The following is a 23,784-nucleotide window of genomic DNA, read 5'->3' on the forward strand; positions in this document are numbered from 1 at the left end:
ACCTGGTGATTATTTCATCCTCATCGGCGAATCGCATGCATGCATGATCATGCACATGCACGGTGCATCCAGGTGAGCGATTGAATGCATCGGCGGGCCATCATGTACGTCGCAGCGCTTAAAAAATAATCTTATCCGCCGATTATGCAGTGAAAGTTTTCCGGCGATCCGCCGGTGCGGCGACGGCCGAGATCATCAGCTGCGAGATTGGACGGCGACGGCGCAGCCTGGCCGGCAGGGCTCGGCACGGCACGGCAGGGCTCGGCACGGCACGGCGCCGATCCCTTTACGTAGCTGCTTGCTGCTGTAGCGGGCTGTGGCTGCCATAGACAATGATACGCCCCGGGACAGCAAACCGCACTTTCGCCGAGCGAGCAGACTTGGCCTGGGCTGGGCTTGCCGGGAGGAGAGACGAGCGCGGCGAGCGGGAAGGCCGATATTTTGGCTCTTTAATTGGACCTGGAACACCTAACCTCACTCACCATTGAGGATGCTGTTATCGGCCCCACGGCTGTCTCATCAGGTCACCGTGGACGGATGCGCTCCGGACGCGGCCGCGGTGCAGGCTTCTGTCTCTCTCGCACTCGCGCGCGGGGTCCCGTACGGACGAGGGGGTGCGAGAGAGACAGAGACTGGCGCTGGCAAGACGGATGGACTCCTCCGAGACTCGCCTCATCCATATGTGTGACTCATTAGGGTCCCCGGGGGTTATCAGCGCCACTGCCGGACTGCAGGACCGGCGAAGCGAGGGCGCTAACGTATTTGGCCGGGATTCAGCGCCGCTCGCGAGTGCAGAGCAGTGAGTGTTGAAGCGTGTTTCCCGTGGTGTGACCACGCCGACCAGGCGAACCAAGCGGCCTTTCAGGAGAGCTGACGTCGGCTGAGCCGGCGGCAGTTTCGAGGTGCCCGCGACACGCGTGAAGTAGGATGAGTCCCTCACGTGGGGTCTTAGCGAGATTTAATGGTGCCTCTGAAGGTGCCAAGTGGCCGAAAGGCCGGCCGAAAGCACCTAAAGGTGGTCCTAAGGTGACCTTGAGACGGTCTTAAGGTAACACACGAGGGTCCGAGTGAGGGGTCAAGGCGTGGCGACCGCGGCACCATGGCGGCACCGCGACCGGCGCTCAGGCCCTACCCCTACCACAGCCGCCAGCTCGGGCTTGCCGCCGCGCCACGGCGCGGGGGTCCCGTCTCGCCGGCCGCCTGCTGCCTGCCTGCCCGGCCTGCCGCCGCCGCCCGGCCGCCCCGGCCCCGCCGCCGCCGCCGCCACCAGTTAGTCTGGTGTTGGACGCGGTGCCGTGAGGGTGTCCCGTACCACCGTCCCGCCGCATCGCAGGTGCGAGCCTCGCGACGAAACACGCGACGAACTTGGAGTCAGCCTTACAGTGCCATGGATTCGTGACTACCCGTGTGCGCCGCCGACATGTGCAATAGTGAAATGGTACGGTGTGAGTGCCGTCGTGTGTTGTGTGAGTGCGCGACCTGTGGATACGTTGCCAAGTGAAGTGAAAGTGCCAATTTTGTGGATTTTGTGATTTCGCCACTGTGTTTCTCAAGCGGTTTTACATGTTATGGATACCAAGTGATCATGTGGTGAGTCCAAAACTCCCGCCTTAACGTGTGAATCAGTGTGCCAGTACCCTGAACGATTTTGTCGGTGGAGTCGTTTCCTTGGCGTGGCCGGGTAGGGACTTCCCCTGCACTGTGAGCCAGGTGCGGGTAAGACGGCTCCGATTCGGCGGCTTTGTCGTGAGTCCACCGGCCGGACAGCCGATCGCTTGTCTCTGGATCTGCGGCGCACGCCAGCCGGCCAGCCAGCCAGGCAGCCTCAATGGACCGCGAGCGCTGCTGGCGGCTGCAGTGAAAGTCCAAGACCCAAGTCCAGCCGAGCGATCGGGGATCGAGCGGCCGGCCTAATTTCCGTGTCCTTTTCAGGAGGCGCACCGAGGCGACCCCCCTTTTCTTGACGACGCCGATTACTCCCGGACGAACGCGCAGCCGGGCCGGCCGGACCCGCGGGTCAGGCTCCCGTCTCTCTCGCACCCCCACGGGACGCCCCGTGAGTGCGACGGAGCCAGAGGGACCCAACGACTCTGCTGGATGCTGATATGACTCAGCCGTGACCGGAAATGTTTATGTGGCCGGCTCGGTCCGGCTCGGCTCGGCCAACGCTCGGCCCTCCGATCCCTTTAATCACACGAGTCCTTCTCCCTTTATCTGTTATCTCGAGCATTCACAATAATTATGATGGCTGGCTGGCCGGGGTGCGCGTCGCCCGGCGTCGCCCCGACCTGGGGACCGGTGGGAGCGCTGCGCGCGCCGGGTGTTCGCACCTGCCTGCAGTGAGCCCACTCCGAAGACTGCTTTCGCCGCACAGTGGGCCAGAAGACCGGTGCAGGCGGCCAAAACTCTAGACGCGTTTTGAGCTCCAGAGTCGCTAAGCAGGACTCGAACCGAACGTGTGACCCCACCGATGGATTCCTCGTTCGGAGAGCAATCCATTGGTGGGGTCACACGCTCTGTTCGAGTCCTGCTTAGCGACTCTGGAGCTCAAAACGCGTCTAGAGTTTTGGCCGCGTCCACCGGTCTTCTGGCCCACTGTGCGCCGCCCCCAGCGTTTTGTCGCTGTTCGTGCAAGTGGAAGGGTCGGGCAAAAAGTGTAGGCCCGACAGATGTCCAACAAACGTCACGACAATAGCGACCGCGCTGTGCCGTGCCGTGCCTCTGCAACTGATTAATTCTTTGATACGGACGAAGGAAATAGAAGGAACGGAAAAAAATTGGATGTCGTGAGGAAAGCGCGGTCCGCTGCTCCCACACAGCCGCCTGCCGCCTCATTCTCTGTCTCTCTCGCGGCCCCGCGGCCTGCGGGGCGCCCCGTGAGTGCGACAGAGACAGAGAGAGACGCTCCTTGTTCGGAAGCAGGCGGCGGGTAGTCCGCGAATCCAGGGCAGGGCCTGGGCAGGGCGACGCCGGTGTTTTTATTTCATTCTTTACTTTCTTGCTGGCGAACCGGCGAGAATAGGAGCGATTTTGCGGCGCGCGTCCGGTAAAGGCCTCGTCGTCCAGGAGCTCGTGAAGGCTGTCAGCCTCGCTGACAGCGCGTCATTTGGATCATGGCCACGCACTCGCGGAGGACAGGACGGAGGATGTTCCTGGAGGACGTTCCTGGAACAGTCCGGGGCTGGAAATTGTGGGGTCGGTGCTGTCGCTGTCAAGGCGAGGGGCAATTTCCCCCTAGAGGCACACTGTAACAGGGAGTCACTACGCCGACGCCACGGCGTGGCCGCGGCGTGCCGTCACTGGGATGACAGTTTGTCGTGAGCGGTTTGTGCTGAGTAGCCGTCCGCCAGCGCGGCACCGCACAGTGGGCCAGAAGACCGGTGCAGGCGGCCAAAACTCTAGTCGCTTTTTGAGCTCCAGAGTCGCTAAGCAGGACTCGAACAGAGCGTGTGACCCCACCAATGGATTCCTCGTTCGGAGAGCAATCCATTGGTGGGGTCACACGCTCTGTTCGAGTCCTGCTTAGCGACTCTGGAGCTCAAAACGCGTCTGGAGTTTTGGCCGCCTCCACCGGTCTTCTGGCCCACTGCGTACCGCAGCGCGGCACCGCGGCGGCACCGACGAGCTGACGGAGACAATCTCCTGGCTGGCTGCTCCACTGTCGTGTCGGTCCGCGACTCAAAACGCGGCAACGCGATTGGAAAGGGGGCGGTTGGCGAGATAAATTGAAGTCTGTCGGCGCCACTGCTTCGCTTCGCATGCGAGGCTGTTACTCCGGGCTGTGCGCCGCTGCGCCGCCAAGAAGCCAGTTGAATTCCCATTCCCACTTGGCGGTTCGGGCGGCCCCTGCATGTGCATGCGAAGGCGTGGGCCGTGGGCCGGACCGCTGCGTTTGCTCCCGTGAGAAAGAGGCTGTCAACAGTTGCAGGCCTACGGCCCACGTACGCCGCGCACTGCATGCAGGCCCCGGGGAGGCCTCGGAATGGGGTCCTTTCCAGGTGGGCGACGTTTCGAGGGCCCCGGGGCCCAGTGTCCCCGACGAGGCCCCCGAGGAGGTCCCCGGAGAGCACTCTGCACAAGTGGGGCCCTCGCGGGGACCCTCTGAAAGTCCCGTGTGGTGACGGTGCCCCCAGGGACTCATCCACACTGATGTGTCACCGGACGCTGGGGCCGAGGCCGAGGTGCGTTTGGCGGGGCGGTCCAGGTGTGAACTTCGGCCCACGACACTGGACGACAAGCGACGGCGACAGCTGCTGCGGTGACAACGAGTCGTCCTGTACACTGTACAATGGCGCGGGACGACGAGCAAGCCGGTCACGCTGGTCTCTTGTTCCAAATTCTTCTCGGATTTATTTCGGCTTGTCCTCGCGTCTTCGTGGAGCTGGTCCCGGGCCGCCGCGCACGCCGTCCTGACGCCGGCCGAGAGAGAGAGACAGAAAAAAAGAGGAGCGAGTGCAGTCCGTGCAGTCGCAACAAGGGTCCGGCCGCCCCACCCAGATTGCTGGTTGGCGTGGCGTCGCCGCGTCGCTCGGCCAAAACTTGCCCGAAAATCGATGCCGTACCCGCGGAAGAATTTTTCGCGCGACTGTACAGCAGCGAGACCATTCCAGCGCACCGCCTTGCTCGCCTTGCTGCGCAGGCCAATTTCATAGCGGATCCCGCTCGGAAAGAAGGAGGCAGTTTTTGTGAAACAACAACTGCCACCGTTTTGTGCCGCCATAATGTCCGAACTGAAATAGGGGAGAAGAGGGACGAAATGGGACTGGGGGCATTTCCGGCGGCAGTGACACTGTTGCGGTCTGGATGCGGTCAGCCAGCGGGGACACAGTCTGGAGCACCACATCGAGGCCAGCACGGCCAGCACAGTCGCTTTCGTCGCTCTGTCTCTCTCGCACTCGTGGGGCGTTCCGTATAGGTGCGAGAGAGAGGGGGCGACGAAAACGACCCCCAGGGGCACGCAGCACGCAGTGCGGCACACTGCAACGGGATTGGAACAATACTACCGCGCCGAGATGGGAGGTCTTGCCTTGGTGCTATGCTGCCTTGCCCGGCGTGGCCTGGCCCTGCTGCGCTGCTTGGTGGTCGACGGGGGCCATGGGGGGCGAAGGCCCCAGAGGGGGCCCGGAGGGGGCCCGAAGGGGGCCCGAAGGGGGGAGGGGGCACCTTTTGTCACCAGGAATGCCACGCTTGCTGTGCGCGAAAGGTGGTGCCGCGTCCACACAGGTGTGTGCGAGTGTGTGTGTGTGTGTGCGCGTACGTGTGTAAGTGTGTTTGTGCATGCGATCGTGACTCGTACGCGTGGAGTAGAGTGTTTGAGCGAGTTCGGGCCGGCCGCTCGCTAGCCCTTCAGTGCCGCAGAAAAATAACACTGGCTGTGTAACAAACTCGAATCCTGTTTGCTTTCTCGGACGTGCCCCGGCCCCGGGTCCGGGGTTCGGGGTTTCGGTCCGCTGCGCGGCATTCGCCACGCGTGGAGTGGAGGGACACACACCGGAAGTCCCCTACGCTGTATACTTACGGTGGGGTGCGCTACCGCCACCTGCCATCTGTCGATCACCCTAGACCGCTGCGCCGCGCTGGGTTGCGCGAGGGGGCGACGCACTCCACTGTAAGATTGCCGCGGCTCGCACGCCCATAGAGAGAAGGGTGCCCGCCCGGCGGCGAACCCGTTGGAAAATTTCAGTAAACTGTTGATTTAATTTAGTGCGTAATAACCTAAAGTCGATTAGCTTTCAACGCCCAGGTGTGTGTGGTGAGTGTGCCCGTATCAACGTGAGTAAATGGGGCGCTATCTCTAATGGAAATGGGTGCGATACTAATTTCGAGTCGTACCCATACAGTGTGCTGGCTTGAGTCTGCAGTAGCTATGCAGTAGCCGGGCGATGTGGACTCTATGTTTGACCACTGGCGATTCGGCCATCCAGGCGCCCCAGTCTTTGTGCAGTCTTGGGCGCGACAGTGGCGTGACCACAAAGGGACCTCGGGGCGACAAAAGCTGTTTGAGAAACGCACTCTTCCTTTCAGGGCCGCGCCACTGGAAAACAAGCTCTCCTTCTCTCCCTCTCTCTCTCTCTCGTCTCTCTCTCACTCACACTGCTCAGCCAATCACGGCAGCGGTCTGTAAAAGCTGCGTTTAGCCCCCAGCTGCCGCATCCTTTTCCTGTCAGTGTGTGTCTCGGCTCGTCATCGATGCCTGAGGTGCAGCTGGCACCTACTCTGTGTGTGTGTGTGTGTGTGTGTGTGTGCTTGTGTGTGTGTGTGCGGTGTGTGCACACTATTGTGAGCGGCCTGTGTTTGTTGTCGGTGGGTGCGGTGCTGTGCGGTGCGGTACCGGCCCTACCCTATCCCCCACTTCCGCACACCGTCCCGCCCACTTCCTCCCTTTCACACACACACACACACTCACACGCACGCACTCACACACACGCGGCTGCGGGGTCACATGGGTGGCGTGTGGGGTCCCTGGGGTTGATCTGCCCGTTCAGTTTCGCGACGGAGAGGATGAGGACCCCCAAGCCCAAAATTGCCCACCGGGTGCACGTTGCCATTGTTGGCCCCACGGGCCGCCCACGCCAGGGACGCGCTCCATTGAGTGGGATAGAGACATCACGCGGAGTGTCCCGGACGACCCGGGACGACCCGGGACGACCCCGTGCTGGGGCGTTTTCGAGGCCGTCCGGGGGGCGCGATGGCGTTCGGGGAACGCTGTTCGATTGGGGTCCTCCGAGGGCAGGTGTCAACTACCCTGCCTTCAAAACAGGAAAAACAAATTTCAGCGTTTCTTTTTTTAAAAATTTTATTTGGACTTGAGTTCCTGCCCAGATCATTTTTCTAATATTTCTGACGGTGCTTCAATTCAAGGAGGGGTTCCGAGGGGTTCCCTCCCCACCTCCTAGAAGTTCCGCTCGAGTAAGCTCGGCGTCATTAAGACGAAGGGGTGGCGCCACGGACAGGGGCGGCGGCCGCGAGGGCCGACCGGGGGGGGGGGGGGGGGGCAAGACGGCGACCTGTCCGTCCGCCGTATCGAGCGGAACAAGGCCCTGTAAGCACACTGTAAGCGCTATCTGTGTTGACTCGGAGACTTGAACGTTTGAGGCGCACGGCAGAGCTGGCCCGAGTGACAACACTCCAGCCTGTCTGTCCGTCTGTCCGCCCGTGTGCGACCCCTTCACTCCGACGCACCGTGGCGCCAGTGTGACCTACTGCACGCCTATCTGTCGCCAGTGTCCAGGCCGGGCGGCGGGGGCCTTTCACCGCGCGTCGCCGCCGTCACGCCACGTCGCGTGACGGCGTGACCCGTCACCTCCCTCTCGTCGGCCGCGTGACCTCGGGCGCGGGTTCGAGCCCCGCTGCCGGCGCGACAATCGTGGCGTTTTGTTGTTTTTTTTTTTGTGTCTGTGACGGTGTGACCCGGCCGGCCATTAGAGCGGCAGCCCTTGCTTCCCTTCCCAGGCCACTCCGTCTCTGTCCGACACCGCCACGGCACCGCCGCCCTCCGCGGGATTAGAGAGAGAGAGACAGTCATACATCATCCGCCGCGACAATCCGGAATGAGTCATGCCCTGCTGGCTACCTTCCTACCGCCCTGCCGCCCGGCTGGTGTTCGAACTGATTAAGCGATGACTTGCCGGCCGGCTGTGCGGGGCGCGCGCCCCCGGTTCGAATCCCCGTGCGAGGTGGCTTTTTTCTTGACGCGTCGCACCTCGCCTCGCAGGTGTCGCAAGGTGGCACGCGTGCATGCGGCCTTAAGATTGGAGATAAAAAGCGAGGCTTGGGGAGGCGAGGCCCTTGATCGGCTGCGGTAATTGCTGAGCCTGGAAGACTCCTATCCGGCGAGCACTCCAGCACCGCCTGGAGAATTCCAGAGGCTGGGCCCTTTCCGGTGTGGTGGCGAAATCGGCACCTCAACCCTTCCGGGACGCAGGGGGAGGGCGCCTGTCTCTGTCCCTCTCGCACCCAACGCGCGCCGCGAGTGCGAGAGAGACAGAGCGGTGCCCTTCCAGGACTTCCAGGACCGAGACGAAAGCGCTTCACGCACACATGCCGGCCTTTGCGTTTGGACACGCTGCTGCTGCACTGCTGGTGCACTGCTCGCACCCCTAATGGCTTCCGCTCCAAAACTCCTTACAATTCCACACTTGTTTCTTTTCCAGCGCCCCTTTTTACTCGTCATTTTTTCCCGTTGCCAACCTTGCGCCAGGAAATTTGTTCGGCGACGCGCCGCGCTCGGCCGGATGCTCCACGCGGGCCGGATGGGAAGGGACAGGGCGGCGGGTGGACACGCACACAACCACACACACACACACTTACAGCGCAGGGGACGAGCCCGGAAATTGACTATATCGGCCCACCGCCTATCGCTGGGCCTCGTATCGCCCTAAACGGTCGGTCGTGTGCCCGGCGTCTCATCAAAGCGATTGGCCGGCGTGCTTACACACACACACGCACACGCACACACACACACAAACGTGCGCACACCCGGATGTATTGGTGTAATATGGGCGAGTGGTTCGTTAGTGGTTGGCCGCCCCGGCCATGCCATCATTCACAGCGTATTCGCACTACTCCCAGTCCGTTGGCGGGCTATTCGCGCTATTCGCACGGCGACGTGCCGATTTATTAGTGAAACTATCGGAATGGGCGCGGCGAAAGCGTTGGTGGCGCCCAGTGTGCGTCGAAATATTCGGCACAGCCGTTTTCTTTTCCATTCTTTACTAATTTTTTCGGGCGTGAGGTTGGCGGCGCTGCTGCGCGCGTAGGTGGCGCGTTAAATCTTTCCGGTAGTGGCACGCCTGTCGCGCGCCCGTTGTTCGCAGATTGTTGTGGCTGCCGAGCGATCCGGGAGATCGGTTCGTCGCTCTGTCTCTCTCTATGGGGAGCCCCGTGAGTGCGACAGGGACGGACATAGCGGGTTTCTTTCCTGAACGGCTCGGCTGCCGCGCGTCTTTTGGACGCCGGGCCCGTTCGTGGGCGTGGTGGGCGCTATGGCAGTCGGGCACGCCTTAGCTTAGCTTGCCTAGCCTAATCGGCCTTTCGGCTTGCTGGCCTGCCTGCCGGCCTAGCGAAGCGAGCGAAGCCCAGCCAAGCCGAGTGAGGCCCCTGAATCACGGGGCGTTATTCGTAGTGGGGCCGAACCGGGCCGAACCCCGCGCCGAAGCAGTCAATAAAGAGTGTGTGTGTGTGTGTGTGTGTGCATATACTTGGCCGTGAGTAGGAATACACCTGAAGCGCCGCGCGTCCAGCCTATAGCACAGCCTGGCCGCGTGGCCGGTGTAGCCACCCTTCCCGGCCATAAATAAAAGGCCCGACAAATTACGGGGGTCCCATCCGAGTGAATAAATTGTGCGGAACGGGCATCGTGGCGTGTCATGCGCCTGGCCCGCCGCGAGGCCCGTGGCCCGCGAGGCCCCCTGGCACCCCTTGACAGTGCCCCGGCCGTGCCCCGGCCGTGCCCCGGCGGCATTGAAGCCCGTTCATGAGTCGATTAGAAACGCCCGTCCTGTTCGCCATATGTGCCTCGCGGCGGGGCGACGCGGGGCCGTTCCAGTTCCGGTAACCCGGTCACCCCCCCCCCCTCCCCCTCCCTTCCTCCCGGCCGCCACCGGAGGGGTGAGCACATGCAAGGGCTGCCCGTAACGATATTACCGATTTGTGCCCGTGTCGGCTCAACCCTCCAAACTTCTCGCGTCATGTATATTCCGGAAAAAAAATGGGAACTGAATTATTTTTGTTTGTAGACTCACACTCTCGCCGCTGTGCGAAACCTCGAAAGACACGTCCCAGATCATCGAAACCGATTCCAAAAGCCATTGGCAGTGCGCAATGCAATCCAACGCACTTGCAGTAACTCGGCTCGGCGGGATTCGAACCCGCGACCACCACAGATGCGGGGAGTGCAGGGAGGGCCGTGCTGCGCTGGCTGGCTGCCTGACTGCCTGGTGGCCCGTGGGTGGGCCGTATGCAGTATGCAGCAGCCAAGCTGGTTTGTTTGCCGTGCCGGGCTGGGCGAATCGGCCGACACACACACACACAAACACACACACACAGAGTTAGCGCAAAGTAATCACAATGCTCCGTCCTGCCGATGACGTCACAGGTGAAGGCCAACCCTGCCGTCGTAACCCCCCCCCCCCACTTGTGATAGCAGACAACGTATTAGTTTACCAAAATTTTCTCAAAAAAAAAATTTAAAAAAAACAATGAGCTGCGGTAAATTGAATCTTGGCTCTGGGCCTGGGAAATGCAGGTACCTAAACGATGCGCCCAGGTCGCGGCGCGTCGCGGCCACACGCACCCTGCCCTCCGACTATTCATAGCACCTTGTGAACGCGTGGACGTGTGCGGTGCCGGTCCCGGGTAGTCCCGGGCGGGCCGGTCCCAAGTCCCACGCCGGGCGGTCCCGCGTCTCGTCCGTCTCCACCCGAAATAAACACAACAAGGGCTCCGCCGCGGCCGAACGGCCACAGGTTACTGCAGGTACTGCTCAACACGGTGTCAATCAGCTGTCCAGCGTGGGCAGGGCCGGCAGGGCCTGCGCCGAGGGAGAACTCTCTTTCCCTCCCTCTTTCTTTTTGTTCGACAACTTTGTTGTTGTTTTCCCTCTTTTTTCGGAAATAATGACCAGTGCCGCGCGCGTGTGTGTGTGTGTGTGTTTACCTTGCTGTCACTCTGCGGTGGGGGCGGGGCACGGCGGGGCCACCGGCGTGGGGGGCACTGCGCTGCACTGCCCCGGCACTGGAAGCAGCCGAGAGTGGCAATTAGACCGTTCGACGAGTCGTCAAATTAATTCATAGCGGTGCGCGAGGGCCGCGTCCGAAACGCGCGGCGTGCCAGTGGCGTGCCACTGCTGCACTGGACGAAAAAAAAAAACCAAACAAACAAAGAGCAGCCACCGTGGCGATGGCGTTCGAATAACGCCGTGGCGGCAACGGTGCTCCAAATGCAGCCTCTGGCCTGCTGCCGATGGTACCTAACCAACGGGTACCCAACCCGAAGCCTTAATAACAACGAGAGCTGCTAAACGAGCTGCTGGGTAACGATGTCTTCACTATTTACATAAAACGGGTGCCGATGTGGGGCGTGGCGTGGCCCGGCCAGCCCGGCCATGGCCCCCGGGGGAAAGGCAGGCCGGGGGAGGGGGAGGCTGGCTGGCCGAGGCTGGCCCGGTTCGCAGCGGTAGGCATACGGCGCCAGTGATGAGACCTTCAAAGTCGCTCTTCCCTCTGTGTGTGAGTGTGTCCGGGTTTGTGCTTTTGATGAAACGAAGCGCGGTCGGCGATTATGGTGGCGAGGTCCATCATCGTGCTGCCCTGCAGAGCCCTGCCCTGCAGAGCCCTGCCTGCCCTGGCCCCTTCGCGTTATTTGTTGAGACAATTAAAGTGGACCTGGGCCGGCAGAGGCCGTGGGCTGGCTTGGCCTGGCCCGGGCTGACTGCACTGCCGCGGTGCTTCGCAGGTGGTCTGGGCGGGGGCTTGGCTGGCCTGGCCGTGGTACCGCACTGCCCCCTTCTCCGCCCTCCCCGATAATAAATACAGTCGTTGCCTGCTCATTTCGTTATTCAAACCATATAAGCTCGTGTGGATGCCCACTGGATGCCCCTTGGCTCGGCGTGCCCGTCAAGGAGTCTGACGGCGTCGACGGAGTGGCGGTACGCAAGGCGAGCCGCCCGCCAAAGTGAATTTCGGCGACGCAAACCTTAGCCGAGCGGTCTAAGCAGTTGGGTTGAAACTAACTTCCGCTGGACGGGGTCGTGGGTTCGACCCCGGCCAAGTAACTTTTTTTTTTTTCGCATTTGAATGGAATGCGGCCGCCCCGTTGGTCGGGCTTGCTCTCGGCAAAAATTGCACGGCTTCATTTGCGTAAAGAAAGGCACTACGGACAGGGCATCAAAAATGGCGGGAAAAGTTGGAAAGGCTTCTCATGGGGAAGGCCGTCGGTGATAAGGTCATGCAACTCTCCCAGCCTGCCTGCTGGCCTGCTGGCGCGTCCGCGCCACTCATTTGACTGAGAAACAAGACTGGCGTCGTGTGCGCAGTGTGCGAACGCCGTTGCGCAAGCTTCGGGGCGAAGGCGGTGCGGGCCGAGGAGAAGAAGAAGGAGGAGAAGTAGGGGGAGTAGAGATTAAAAGTGCCGTACCACGTGGGGCCGTGCTCGCTATTGATTCTCCTGTCTGCGAGACAAATGCTGATTCCATTATAATATGCAAATAAGTGGGCGCGCGCCGCGTAGCCTCGGCGTAGCCTCGGCGTAGCCTCGGCGTAGCCAAGCTCAGCAAAGCTCAGCCAGGCCAGTCCTCCTCGAGTCAAAGCCCCCCGCGATCCTGGCCGGGCCGCACCTCGCGCCACGCCGCGCCACGCTCGGCCGCGGCCGGAGAATGCGCTCCATCAGGGGGAAGAAATGAGCGGTCGCTACGCCGTGCTGCTACGTACACCCTGAAGGCCCTCGCGGACAACCCCCCAACGGGGTATCGCCGCCGGTGCTGTTTTGGTGGGGCCGCGCGCCCACGCCTCGGCCGCTCCGGTCGTTGCCCCGGCCCGCCGTCTACACTGTATTGCCTAATCGAGAATCAATAACAACACCAGCCGAACTCTTGCCGCTCACTGTTGTTGTTGGTGCACTTAGCGTGTGCAATGAGGATCGTGTTTGCTTTACGGACGTTCCGTTCCCGACTGTTCCAGGCTCGGCCAGGCCGGCCAGGGGCCCGGAGTCCCGGAGCGCCTGGAGTCCGGGGCGTGGGGTTGCCGTCAAGTCGTGACGGATAGCGTTTCCTCCGGGCCTGCCTGCGCCGTGTCCGCCGTCACGGCACGGCACGCCACGGCACGGCGCAGCACGGCACGGCGCATTCGCTGTTACCGAATCCTCTGCCTCCATTTTCAGCGTAATGCCCGTGCCGGCCGTGTAACAGTACTTTGTACGCGCGCCCATCCACCCGCCTGCCTGTCTGTCTGTCTGTCTGTCTGTCTCTGCGTGTCTCTGTGATCTGTTTGGATGCGGTTTTTTTTAACCCAAGCCGGCCACGCCGCGGTCAGCGCGTCGTTGGCCGTGCTCTCCTCGGACCGCACGCGGTACAGTGCGCCGTGCCCGCAGCTACTTAGTTTTGATACCCGAGCCGGACGCTGGGCTACGCTAGGCTCCGCGGTGCGTGCCTCATTATCCTTCTCCGTCTCAATGAGGCACAAACTGGGCAATTTTTCTCGGGAGGTTGGAAAGGTTAATGCGACGGAGAGAGGCAGAGACAGTGTGTTTGAACACGGTGTTCGAGTCGTGGCACACCTGCCTTGTCTTGTGTTTCGTCGTCTCTTTGTCTCGTCCGTGGCGTCATCGTCGCTGTGGCGAGCGTCCCGGAGGTGAAAATAAGAGGAGTCTTGTCACGAAAGGGAAGCTCTACTCGGGGCGCTTGCAGTGCATCCGCAGTGCATGCAGGACGAGGAGGGCGACGTCGGCGACGTGATGAGGTGCGGCGGGGAGGGGGTCCAGGTGTGTGCATTGGGTGCGGATGCGCTTGGAGTTAGGTCCCTCGGTGTCGGATGGCGCGGCTCGGCACGGCGCGGCTGCGGGGCCGCCCGGGGCAGCAGGCCAGCACACGTGGGGCGCACGTTGGCCGCCCCGCACTCCTTGGCGTGCTGCGTGCACTCCGTCGTGGCCGTGGTGCTCTGTGGTGTGTGGCGACGCGTGCCGGTACACCGCAGCGAACCCCCTCGCCGCACCCCGCCCCGCCCCGCCCCGGCCCGCCCCGCCCCGCCACGCCCCTTCCGGCGCGCAGCGCGTCGCCGACTGGACACAGCTGCATTGCAGGAAGCTGCGGCTCTCCTCCCCTCTCCCCCCGAGCGCACCGAAATGCCGAAACCCTTGCAGTGCACCGGAAAAGCACGTTTTCCAAATGAGGGGCAAAGTAGTGTGGGTTGGACGTGCTCGCTCACCGCACTTTGGCGTCATCGCCGTGATGGCCGTACTAACGACAGCCTGGTCGTGTTGCAGATGGACAACCCCGGCTACCAGCACGACGACCCGGCGGCCCTGCAGCAACAGCAACAGCAGCACCAGCTGCAGCTGCAGCAACAGCAAATGCACCAGCAGCTGCAGCAGCGGCCCCTGCCGGGCACGCCGGGCACGCCGGGGTCCAACGACATGGCCGCCATCGCCGAGCAGATGCAGGTGAGCCGGACGAAACGGGCCGTGTCCAAGGCCGTCGCACTTCGCACTGTACCTCCGGACGCGGACTAACTTGTTCTTCTTCGACCAGGGCGCGCAGCCGCTGCACCAGCCGCTGTACCACGCGCTGGCCCAGGAGAGGCGGGGCTCGGCGCCGGGGTCCAGAAGATCGCGGTCCCTGAGAGCGCCGCCGAGGAGGCCGCCGCCGCCCGTGCACGCCGTGCCCGAGGACGCCAGCAATCAGTACACGGTGAGCTACTTGTCTCTCTCGCTCTTCAACGGCGCGCGGTCTGTCTCTCTCGCTCCCCCGCGGCGCCGGCCGCCCGGGCTTCCGAACGGGCCGGGCATTGATTGGTGCCGTCCCGTCCCGACGTCCCGACCGGCGCACCGATTGTGGTTTCGTGAGGGAGTCCAGGGAGTCCGGGACGGTGCCCTGCACGGCCAGCACGGCCTGCGCGCCCTGCATGCAGGAAACACGGTGCGTAATCGTGATGAGTCGGGTAGCCGCCGCCGCCAGGCCGCCACCGCAGCAGACCATCGGCCAGCCATCGGCCACCGCGGCCAGCCATCGAAAACGCAGGGCGCGCCATATTAGAATGGGGATTACTATTCTCATTATTATTTACTCAAACCGCATGTTTGAGGTCGCTTACCGTGGCGGGGCCGGGCGGGGCGAGCAGGCATTACCGTGTGTGCTTTACGCACTGGACGGCCAGCGCCACAGGCACGCGCTGAGTGTGGGAAAGCCATTTCCGTTGGAAATTGGGAATCCAACTGGCGGCTGCTGGCCGTGCCGTGCCGTGCCGTGCCGTGCCGGGCCGGGCCGGGCCGTGCCCAAGTACGGGTATCGGGGAGTCATTTGGGGCCGTTCGGCCGTTTGGGTGGTCGATTCTAATGTCCTCGTTTTCCCCCGTCTGTGTGCAGCTCAACAACAGCAGGGTGAGCCTGGCGTCGTGGTCGCCGGGCCCCAGCCCCGGCGTGGGGGCGCGCAGCACGACCAGCAGTCCGGCCGCCTCGCCGCACACGCCACCCCCGCACCCCGCCGCCACCGCCCTCAAGGTGCGCAGGAACTTCATCAGCAATGCCAGCCCGCCCGAGTACCAGCCCCACCAGCCCGCGCCGCCGTCCTGGCCGCACCCGCACAAGCTGCACCCCCTGCGGAACGCCCTGGCCTACCCGCTGCCGCTGCTGCAGGTCTGCAACAACCAGCTCGGACAGCTCGGACAACTCGGACAGCTGGGGCTCGTCGAGGACGGCATGACCACCAAGAAGCCGTGCCGCTGCCCGCCCGAGGAGCCCGTCCACGAGTACTCGTCCATCATCGGGCCGCCCCCGCACCACCCGCACAAGGCCGCGCTCGCCGCGTCCACCGAGCCGCTGTACTGGTCGCCCATCCTGAAGCGGGCCGCGGGCGGCGGCGCGGGCGGCGGCGGCAGCGTGGGCGGAGGCGGCGGGGGCGGCGGCAACGCGGCCGGCGACGAGGGCACGCTCAAGAAGGGCTGGAGCGGCACGTCCAGGGTCTTCAAGTACATCGTGCAGAGGCGCGGCAACGGCAAGGGCCGGCCGCGACGGGGGTGGCGGTGGCTGCTGTGGCTGCTCGGCGCCGCCGCCCTCACCGTCCTCATGGCCATCGGGCTCGCCGCCTACCTCACCTCGGGTGAGTGCACGCCGTGCAGTGCGCCGGTCTGTCTCTCTCGCATCCCTGCGGCACGCCCCACGAGTGCGAAAGAGACAGCGACGAATCGTGCGAAATCGGTCAACTGGTTTAGGATTGAAAGTCACACCAATTGGCAGTCGCGTTGACGCGTATCTCCTGGTTTGCAGGTTTCGGGCTGATTCGGTCAACGGAGGCGGCACTGCGAGCGAACGGTGAGTACACTGTGGGTGCCGAGGGTACCTTGCATGGCGATGGTCTGGCTGCCAGCGCCGCCAGCAGCGGGTCCCACCGAGGGCCCCACCCACCCCAAGCACGCCGCGGTGCAAAACAATGCCCTTCGTGAGGCCCGCCTAGGTCCGCCTGCACTGCCTGCACGCAGCCGAGCTGCGCCACGCCAAGCTAGGCAGGCCACAGGCAGGCCGGCTGGCGAGGACTTGGTCCGGTCCGGTCCGGTCGATATACTCCATGACATGAATGAGTTGGCCGGCGTGGCCTGGGCCGTGGCCTGGGCCGTGGCCGCCTGGGAGATAGTGGGGCGTGACGGAGGCGATGCCATTCACCCTGGCGTCGCGACGCCCCCGCCGCGCCCCGCCCCCGCCGCCCCCGCCGCGCCCCGCCCCGCCCCGGCACGCCCCGTGACACCCTGGAACGCCCCTGGCGCATCGTGACTGCAGCCGCCCCGCCGCGCGCGGCCACGCCCGCCACCTGCTCCAAGCCACATCCCGGGCGGACGGCGGACGCGGCGGACGCCCACATGCTTATTGCGGTCGGGTCGCTCGGTCCGACGCGATTCAAGAGGAACCTTGAATATGAATGTGAATATGTGTGTGGCTCCGCCTCGCTCCGGCTTGCTCCGCGCCGTGGCCGGCCGAAACGTAAAGGCAGGGGAAAGCTCATGAACATACCTCTGGGGATTACGGGGGACTCTCATGCCGCGCCGTGCCGTGCCGTGCCCCGCCACCGCGGTAGTTTATGACTCATATCACGGGAGCCGGGAGTCTGTACACTGGCCGCGTCGCCGTGGCGTCGCGTCGCACGCCGTGAGGTGAGGCCGGTCCTCCCTTCCCAGCCTTCCCAGGCTCCTTGTTGTGCCGGTGGGAGCGAGAGAGAGAGAGAGAGAGAGAGAGAGAGAGAGAGAGCCGCGGGAGCACGTGCATCTCAACCGTTCACTTATCGCTCCCGTTCTCTTCGGCCCCAACGCTAATCTAATCTGTCTTAATCTCCGCGTCACGTGTGTGCCGGGCCGACTTCCGGTGGCGGCGTGCGCGATCCGGTGTCGCGTCCGGAGTCCGGGGGCCCCGGCCCCGGGGCTTTACCGGCGTCGCGTCGACATCCTCCAGGCCAGTGGGGGCTTCGCAGTGCTTTGCAGCGCTTCGGCGGACTGGTTCTGTCTCTCTCGCACTCGTGGGGCGTGTCGGCGTGCCGTCGGGGTGCGAGAGAGACAGGCGGCGGCGTGTCGTGCAGGTGTATAACAAGCCCGCGGCGGCACCAAAGCCTCCACTAACTGGAGGCCAGGGCCAGACCGGCGCGGAGGAACATTTGTCTTAAATTGCTTACCTGGCGAAAACACGCCGACGCCGCCCTTCGGTTGGCCCGCCGCCGTAATTGTGGCGGCCTCTATGAGGATGGGGTTGGGGGCGGCCAGGGCGGCCAGGGCGGCCGGCACTGCCGGCACACAGGTAGCCAGGTGACTCATCAAAACCGATGCAACTGTCTTCCGCCCGCCGTGCAGGCCGTGCAGGCCGTTTCCGAACTCCGGTGCCCTCGTCGCGCTGTCTCTCTCGCACCCCGGCGGGTCCTCCACGGGTGCGAGAGAGACAGCGCGATCCGCCTCCAGGGTGGCTGGCCGCCTCTAATCACGTAGCCGTCAGGGGCGCCGCCGTGCCGCCGCCGTCGGGGTCCGTAACGAACCACATGCCTTCGCTTCCGTTCCTGGTTTCCGTCGTCCTGGCAACGCTCTGGGTTCGCGGACCCAGGCCCCAATCGTTAGGCCCAGCCGCGGAGCAGCGAACCCTGGCACCATCGACCCAACAGGGAGCAGCGGGGCGGCGGGGGCCTCGGCGGGGGCGCGATGCGTGGTGCGTTCGAGAGCATCGCCCTACAATGTAAAATGTAAAATGCAGCGCGCAGCCCGGGGTGGCTCATCAAGACCCTTTCCCAGAACGCACTGAACGCACCCCCCGCGCGGCCCGGAAACAGTAGCAGTGTCCCTGCTATGCAGTGCGCCTGGGGGTTGGGTTGGGCCTGCCGTGGCTTGGGTTGGGGCGGCCGTAGATTCACCTGCTGTGACGGAGTGACGGCACACCCGCAGTGCGATCAACCAATGAATGCCCCGCGTGAATGGAGCTGAATGGAGGCGTCGGAGTGCGGTCCAGTGCGGCCGGCCGGGGGGCTGCTTCCGAACAACGCGCTCTCTCTCTTTCGCGAGCGCTCAGGGGGTGGCCCTCACGGCGCGAGAGAGACAGCAGCAGTTCTGTTGGGCCACGCACGCAGTTACACCCGCTACCTGGCCGACGACGTGTCGTCCGAGATGCTCTCTCTCTATCGCTCCTCCACGAAACGCCCCACGAGTGGGAGAGAGACAGTGGCGTGTTCGGAATCAGTCTGCTGGCTAGGCAGGGCCCCAGCCGCCCAACCTGATGACGGACTTGTCCCAAATTTTACGCTGCCTCGCCGCAGGGCACCCCGGCAGCGCCTTCGTCCCCCTCCCCCTCCCCCTTCCCTCCCCTCCCCGTGGACGAATCAATTTGGTGCCGTCTTTGTTGGCGGCCGGGGGCGGCGCCGGCGAAATGGACCCGCAGGCCTTGCTGCTCCGGACGCGGAACGCGCAGCGAATGCCAAACTGTTATCGAGGCCGCCTGCACTTCCACTGCACTGCCACCGTTCCTCGGAAAACGAAACCATCCATAATGGCCTGGTTTGACTGGCTGCGTCGCGTCGCCGCGTCCGTCGAGCAAGTCCTCGAGTCGAAGGAGCGACTACACTGGTCGCCGCGGTGCTCCAGAAGGCGGCCGCACTTTTAACTTCCCGGAACGCGATCACGCGGCCGGCCACTTTTTAGCACTCTTTAGGGCCCCGCGTTGCTGTTGTCGCCGCCGGTGGGCGTCGCGGATGGGTTTCGGAAACACTCGGCCGCATGGAGCGTCCCGAAGAGGTGCGAGAGAGGCCGAGCGACGCTCAGAATCAACCTTTGTCGACGCGACGCCGCGATGGCCGCGGGCCCTGAGGCCGTCCTGGCCGCGTCCTGGCCGATGCGGCTCGACAGCGTCGTTCGTTTGTTCGTTTCCGTTTGGCTGGGGGCCCAGCAGGCTTGCAGCAAGCAGTCCCGGCCCGGGGCTGCCCAGGGCCCGGTCCAGCCGATGAGGTGGCTTTTTTCCCCGGGAGGATATTTTCTTCTGGAGGCCCGGACTGACTGGACGGGACGGGCCCGTCGCCACCGCCGCCCCGCTCCGCCCCGCCCCGCCCCGCCGTTCGGCCCGTAACTGAGGGAATTCAATAAACCCGAAGCGTCCCGACGCTTTTGTGCGCGTTCGCTGGCTCTGTGTGGGCTGCGCCGTGGCTGCGCCTTCGCTGCGCCGACCGGGATGTCACCGTCGGTTCGATGACGAGGCCGTTTGTGCTCGCTGAGGGCCTTCTCCGCCTTCTGCGTCTCGACGGTCTCGAGTGGGCGCGACGCGATCGACGGCCACTTGTTGCGACTCGCTCTGTCTCTCTCGCACTCCTACGGGCCGCCGCGGGAGTGCGACAGAGACGGGGCACTGCTCAGCCTGCCGATGGCGTCCCATCCGCCGTGGGCAACGCCGAGAGGTCGATCGGGGTCACGTTGGACCATCGCCTTTGAAGCACGTTGCTGCGGCGCGGCGAGGCGCGGCGCCCTGCAGCGCGGCCATAGACTGTGGGTCGTCGGGCACTCCGCTTCCTGCTATTGCTCATTGCTATTCGTCCTCACTGTCCGGCCGTCCGCGCGGTGCATTCGCGGCGCCGTCCCGCGGCCGTGGGTTCGGGTTTCGGGTTCGACTCCCCCTACCGCCGACTTTTTATCTCATGCTCGGTGCGCGGCACGGTGCGCGCGTGCGTCGCGTGGAAATGAAGTAAACGGCTCGGTAGCCGTGAGGCGGTGAGGCCAGGCGAGGCCGTGAGCAGGCCGGCAATGTTGTGGTGCACGTGAGGGGAAGGCACAGCATGTGCCCGGGGGACTTTTCTCCTTTTTCCCCGTCCCGGACGGTCCCGGACGGTCCTGGAAGGGGCAGCATGTGCACCGAGACTCGGACCTCGGCCCTGGGCCTTGCCCCGGGCATCTACATAAGTCTTTTTTCCCTTTTGAGGCCGGCCGGCCGGCCACTGCGGGGGATTGGGGATTCGAAGCCCCGCAGCCCGGTCGGCCCCACGGCCTGCAGGGCATGGGCAGGGCGTGCTGTCTCAGCTCCAGCTGGAATGTGTCGTGGAGAATGGAAGGGCCCTACCCGGCACCGGGCCGGCGGCCAGGGCGGGGGCAGCAGCCAGCCTGCAGCCAGCAGGGCGATCTCGAAAGAGAGAGAGGGGCAGGGTGGGAACGGAAGAGCAGCTTCCTGTGGCACGGCGCGGCACGGCACGGCGCGGCGATGGGCTCATCCCACCCAGAGGGCCCACGGCGGCGCGGCACTGCTGGACCCCTTCCCCTCTCCCGCCGGGGCTTAACTCTCAGTTTTCGTGTGATTATTGGTGTCGCGCCCCGTCACGCCCTTCGGGTACTCCGGGTACTCTACGGGTTCGAGAGGCCTTACCTTGGCTCCGGGTGCTGCCGCCACGCCGCCGGCTCCGGATGGTCCGGATCGTCCTAATGACGCCCGCATAGTCCCAGCGGGCCGATTCCGAAGTCGCTCTGTCTCTCTCGCACCCCCACGGCGCGCCCCATGAGTGGGAGAGAGACAGAGCGACGAGCACAGCTCGGAATCTGTCCCTTCGGACACACGCTTCCCTTCCCAGCGCGCCAAAACAAAGCGGTACCCCACAGCGTGACGCGGCAGACTTCATTCATGCATTCGTCCATCCGTTCATTCATTCATTTGTTCTTTCGTTCGTTCATTCATTTGTTACTTTTGACTGTTCGCAGGCATGGTGACGATTGCGGGCGATTTCCGAGTGCTGAGCGAGCGGTGGACGCCGAGTCTCAAGGACCCCAAGTCCGCGGCCTGGAGGACGCTCGCCGATCGGATACAAAATCAGGTGAGTTTTCCTGGCCAGGGAAGTCCGCTCCCATCGGCAGTAGTAGCGTCTGACGGTCGCGGCAGGCGCGTAGATGTTGATTAAGTTGCCTACCCGCACGGCGCTCACGTCTGTCGTGTTGTTGTTGCAGCTGGACGCGCTGTTCGAAGCCAGCCCGCTGTCCGCGCACTACCGCCACTCCACCGTCACGTCACTGCGGCCCAGCGAGCAGGCCGTGACCGTGGCGTGCGACGTGGTGCTGGGCGACGAGGTGCCCGACCTGGTGCAGCGCGCAGGGCTCGCCTTCCTGCACGGGCTGCGGCGCCGCGGCGGCAACGCCTGGCTCGGCGACCTGGCCGTCGACGTGCAGTCCATCGGCTTCGTCGGCGCCCCCATCTCCGTGGACGCTGCGGACACGCCGCTGGGCCCCGCCCCCACCCCGGACCCCTCCGTGCCCGGCTGGGCGCCCTGGTCGTCGTGGAGTGACTGCTACTGGACGGACTCGCGCGACAGCCGCGGCAGCGGCAGCATGGTCCGGCTCCGCAGCAGAGTGTGCGCCATGGACGGCGGCCGCGGCCGCGCCCTGGACGGCCCCGAGCCCTGTCTGCTGAGGTTGCCGTCGGCCGGCTCGCCGATCGAGTTCGAGGCCTGCACGCAGAGCCACCCCGCGCCGGGGGCGCCCACCGCCGCCACCATTCTCATACAAGGTAAGCACGCCGCGAATCGACGGCCGTTTCTAGCTGTGGAACTTTGCCTAACCTTGCGGTTTTCTCGCAGACACGGTGGTAGCTCTGAACCCCGCCAAGCCGTCCCAGCCTGCAGTCAGCACAACCTCCCCGGAGCCGTCGTCCACGACGATGGCCTCCACCACGCGGCGGCCGCCCTCCGCCATGTCGACGCTCTCTGTGACGCCGACGCCCTCGACTGTGATACCCCCCTCTGCATCCCCCTCCTCCCCATCTCCCTCCCTGTCTTCCTCCCTCGGCGGCGTCTCGACCGCGCCGTCGCTGCAGGCCACCAAGGTGACGCCGACGCCGTCCTCGGAGCCCAACCCGTCGCCCTTCTCCATGACCACGCTGCTGGTGCCGGTGCTGGTGACGGAGCGGCCCACGACCACGTCCACCACCACTGCAGCCTCGCGCCGTGAGTGTCCCAGTGTCCCCGCCAGGCATGCCCAAGCAGTGCGTTGCCTTGCCAGGCTAACCCGGTCGCTTTGCGTGCTTTGCAGGAGAGCCCCGCCACTGCGACGAGTGCTTGGCCGGCGAGGTGTGCGTGGCCCTGGGCGAGGAGTCGGTGCCGCGCTGCCACGCCGTCAAGGACCCGCTGGACCCCACGGGCTGTGGCGGCCACTGCAAGCTCAACTTCGAGTTCTGCCAGCGCTTGGACGTGGACGCCTTCCGCTGCGTGGACGACTCGGTGTGCCTGCCCGGCGAGTGGCGCTGCGGCAACCAGCTCTGCATCCCCCTGGTCAAGCGCTGCGACGGCCACTTCAACTGCTACGACCACACGGACGAGCACAACTGCGGTAAGCACCCACACGCACCCACACTGCCCCACGCGGGGTCTTCCCTGGCGTTCCCTTCCCCCACTTGATTTTCTAGTGTTCGTCGAGCCACAGCCGAAGTGCGAACGGCTATCGGCTCCAGGGTTGACTTATGTATTCATTTCTCTGCTTTTTCGGTTGCAGAATGCAATTTGCAGACCCATTTCCAATGTGGAAATAAGACCTCTTGCCTGCCCAACTCGAAACGCTGTGATGGTGTGGTGGACTGCTGGGACGCCGCTGATGAACTAAATTGCACACGAAGTAAGCAGACTTTGCCTCCTTGCTCATGTTTTGCGTGTTACGTCCAGTCTGAACAATTTCTAAATTATTTCTTAATGCAGCGGTCTCGCTTACAGCTTGCCCTCGGCAAGATCAGTTCACCTGCTCCAACGGCCAGTGCATTCCTCATGCAAGATTCTGCGATGGATTTTCGGACTGTGGGGACAAATCAGATGAACCATTTGGTTGTGGTGGTGACTGCAAGAACCACGAATGGAAATGCGGGTATGTTATTGAATAGTAAAGGTCTTCGGTTGAATTATCCCATTACCTATAATTGTAAATTTAATCCACTTAATTTTTTTTTTCAGGAATGGCAGGTGCATACGGAAAAGAGCTGTCTGCAATGGGGTTGATGATTGTGGAGACCAATCTGACGAAAAGGAATGCAGAAAAAGCAGGCTTCCTGGGAGCTAATTTGAAAGCACTCAAAGCTTTCATGCAAGAACACCAAAAAAGACTCCAAGTGTTTATAGGTTTATTTAATTGTTTTATAAGAGTTTATCAATCTGTAGCCTGATGGCTGTCAGAAAGAAGCCAAAGAGAAATCGTCCATTATGTAAGTTTTTGTTAGGTGATGAAAAGTTCTCAATATTGTGATGTTGGTTTAAGTTCAAGTTTCACCATTCCAAAACTGGGCGGGCGATGATACCCCTAGCAATTGCAAAATTATTGTTACCTTTGGCAAACGAAGTGCATTCACAAATCATATTTTGTGTACTTTTGATCTACAAATGATATCAAATTTGTATACAAAGCAGAAATTTCCATTTAACTTTCACAGTACTGTGAGCGACTGATAGTTTAGGTGACTGTCTTGACTGGAGAATTTATGTAAATTCAGAAAAAAACAGGAGAAACTAGAAGTTATTTTTATGTAACACACTCTAACTTATTTACGTCAGTTAACAATGTGTTGTTGGAAATGGGAACGTCCAAATAACGGAATATTGTTGAAGTATTTGAA

At 63.0% G+C, this 23,784-nt stretch overlaps 1 protein-coding gene across 3 annotated transcripts; it reads left to right on the top strand.

Moving 5' to 3' along the window:
• The first annotated feature begins 1,284 nt into the window (after nucleotides 1-1,284).
• LOC117652209 lies at nucleotides 1,285-23,668 on the top strand. 3 transcript variants are annotated; one of them, XM_034396944.1, is made up of 12 exons: nucleotides 1,285-1,438; nucleotides 13,978-14,154; nucleotides 14,243-14,401; nucleotides 15,076-15,808; nucleotides 15,976-16,020; nucleotides 20,901-21,013; nucleotides 21,144-21,699; nucleotides 21,770-22,135; nucleotides 22,221-22,517; nucleotides 22,680-22,799; nucleotides 22,880-23,042; nucleotides 23,129-23,668. In XM_034396944.1, the coding sequence occupies exons 1-12, from the start codon at nucleotides 1,421-1,423 to the stop codon at nucleotides 23,232-23,234; spliced, it is 2,853 nt and encodes a 950-aa protein (XP_034252835.1). In that variant the 5' UTR covers nucleotides 1,285-1,420; the 3' UTR covers nucleotides 23,235-23,668. The 3 variants fall into 3 exon arrangements, with proteins under 3 accessions (XP_034252835.1, XP_034252834.1, XP_034252836.1); XM_034396943.1 differs by having other exon boundaries at nucleotides 1,295-1,590; XM_034396945.1 differs by having other exon boundaries at nucleotides 1,295-1,590; nucleotides 22,895-23,042.
• Nucleotides 23,669-23,784: the final 116 nt, after the last annotated feature.

The sequence above is a fragment of the Thrips palmi genome, unplaced genomic scaffold (assembly GCF_012932325.1).
Source record: "Thrips palmi isolate BJ-2018 unplaced genomic scaffold, TpBJ-2018v1 HiC_scaffold_7, whole genome shotgun sequence".
Lineage (NCBI taxonomy): Eukaryota > Metazoa > Arthropoda > Insecta > Thysanoptera > Thripidae > Thrips > Thrips palmi.

Bases quoted from the DNA above. Each gene is read 5' to 3' on its own strand.
- LOC117652209 (XM_034396943.1), top strand. From the start codon at position 1,564: ATGTTATGGATACCAAGTGATCATGTG. The intron at 22,136-22,220 runs GTGAGTGTCCCA...CGTGCTTTGCAG, and splicing joins CACCACTGCAGCCTCGCGCC to GAGAGCCCCGCCACTGCGAC. The intron at 22,800-22,879 runs GTAAGCAGACTT...TTCTTAATGCAG, and splicing joins TGAACTAAATTGCACACGAA to CGGTCTCGCTTACAGCTTGC.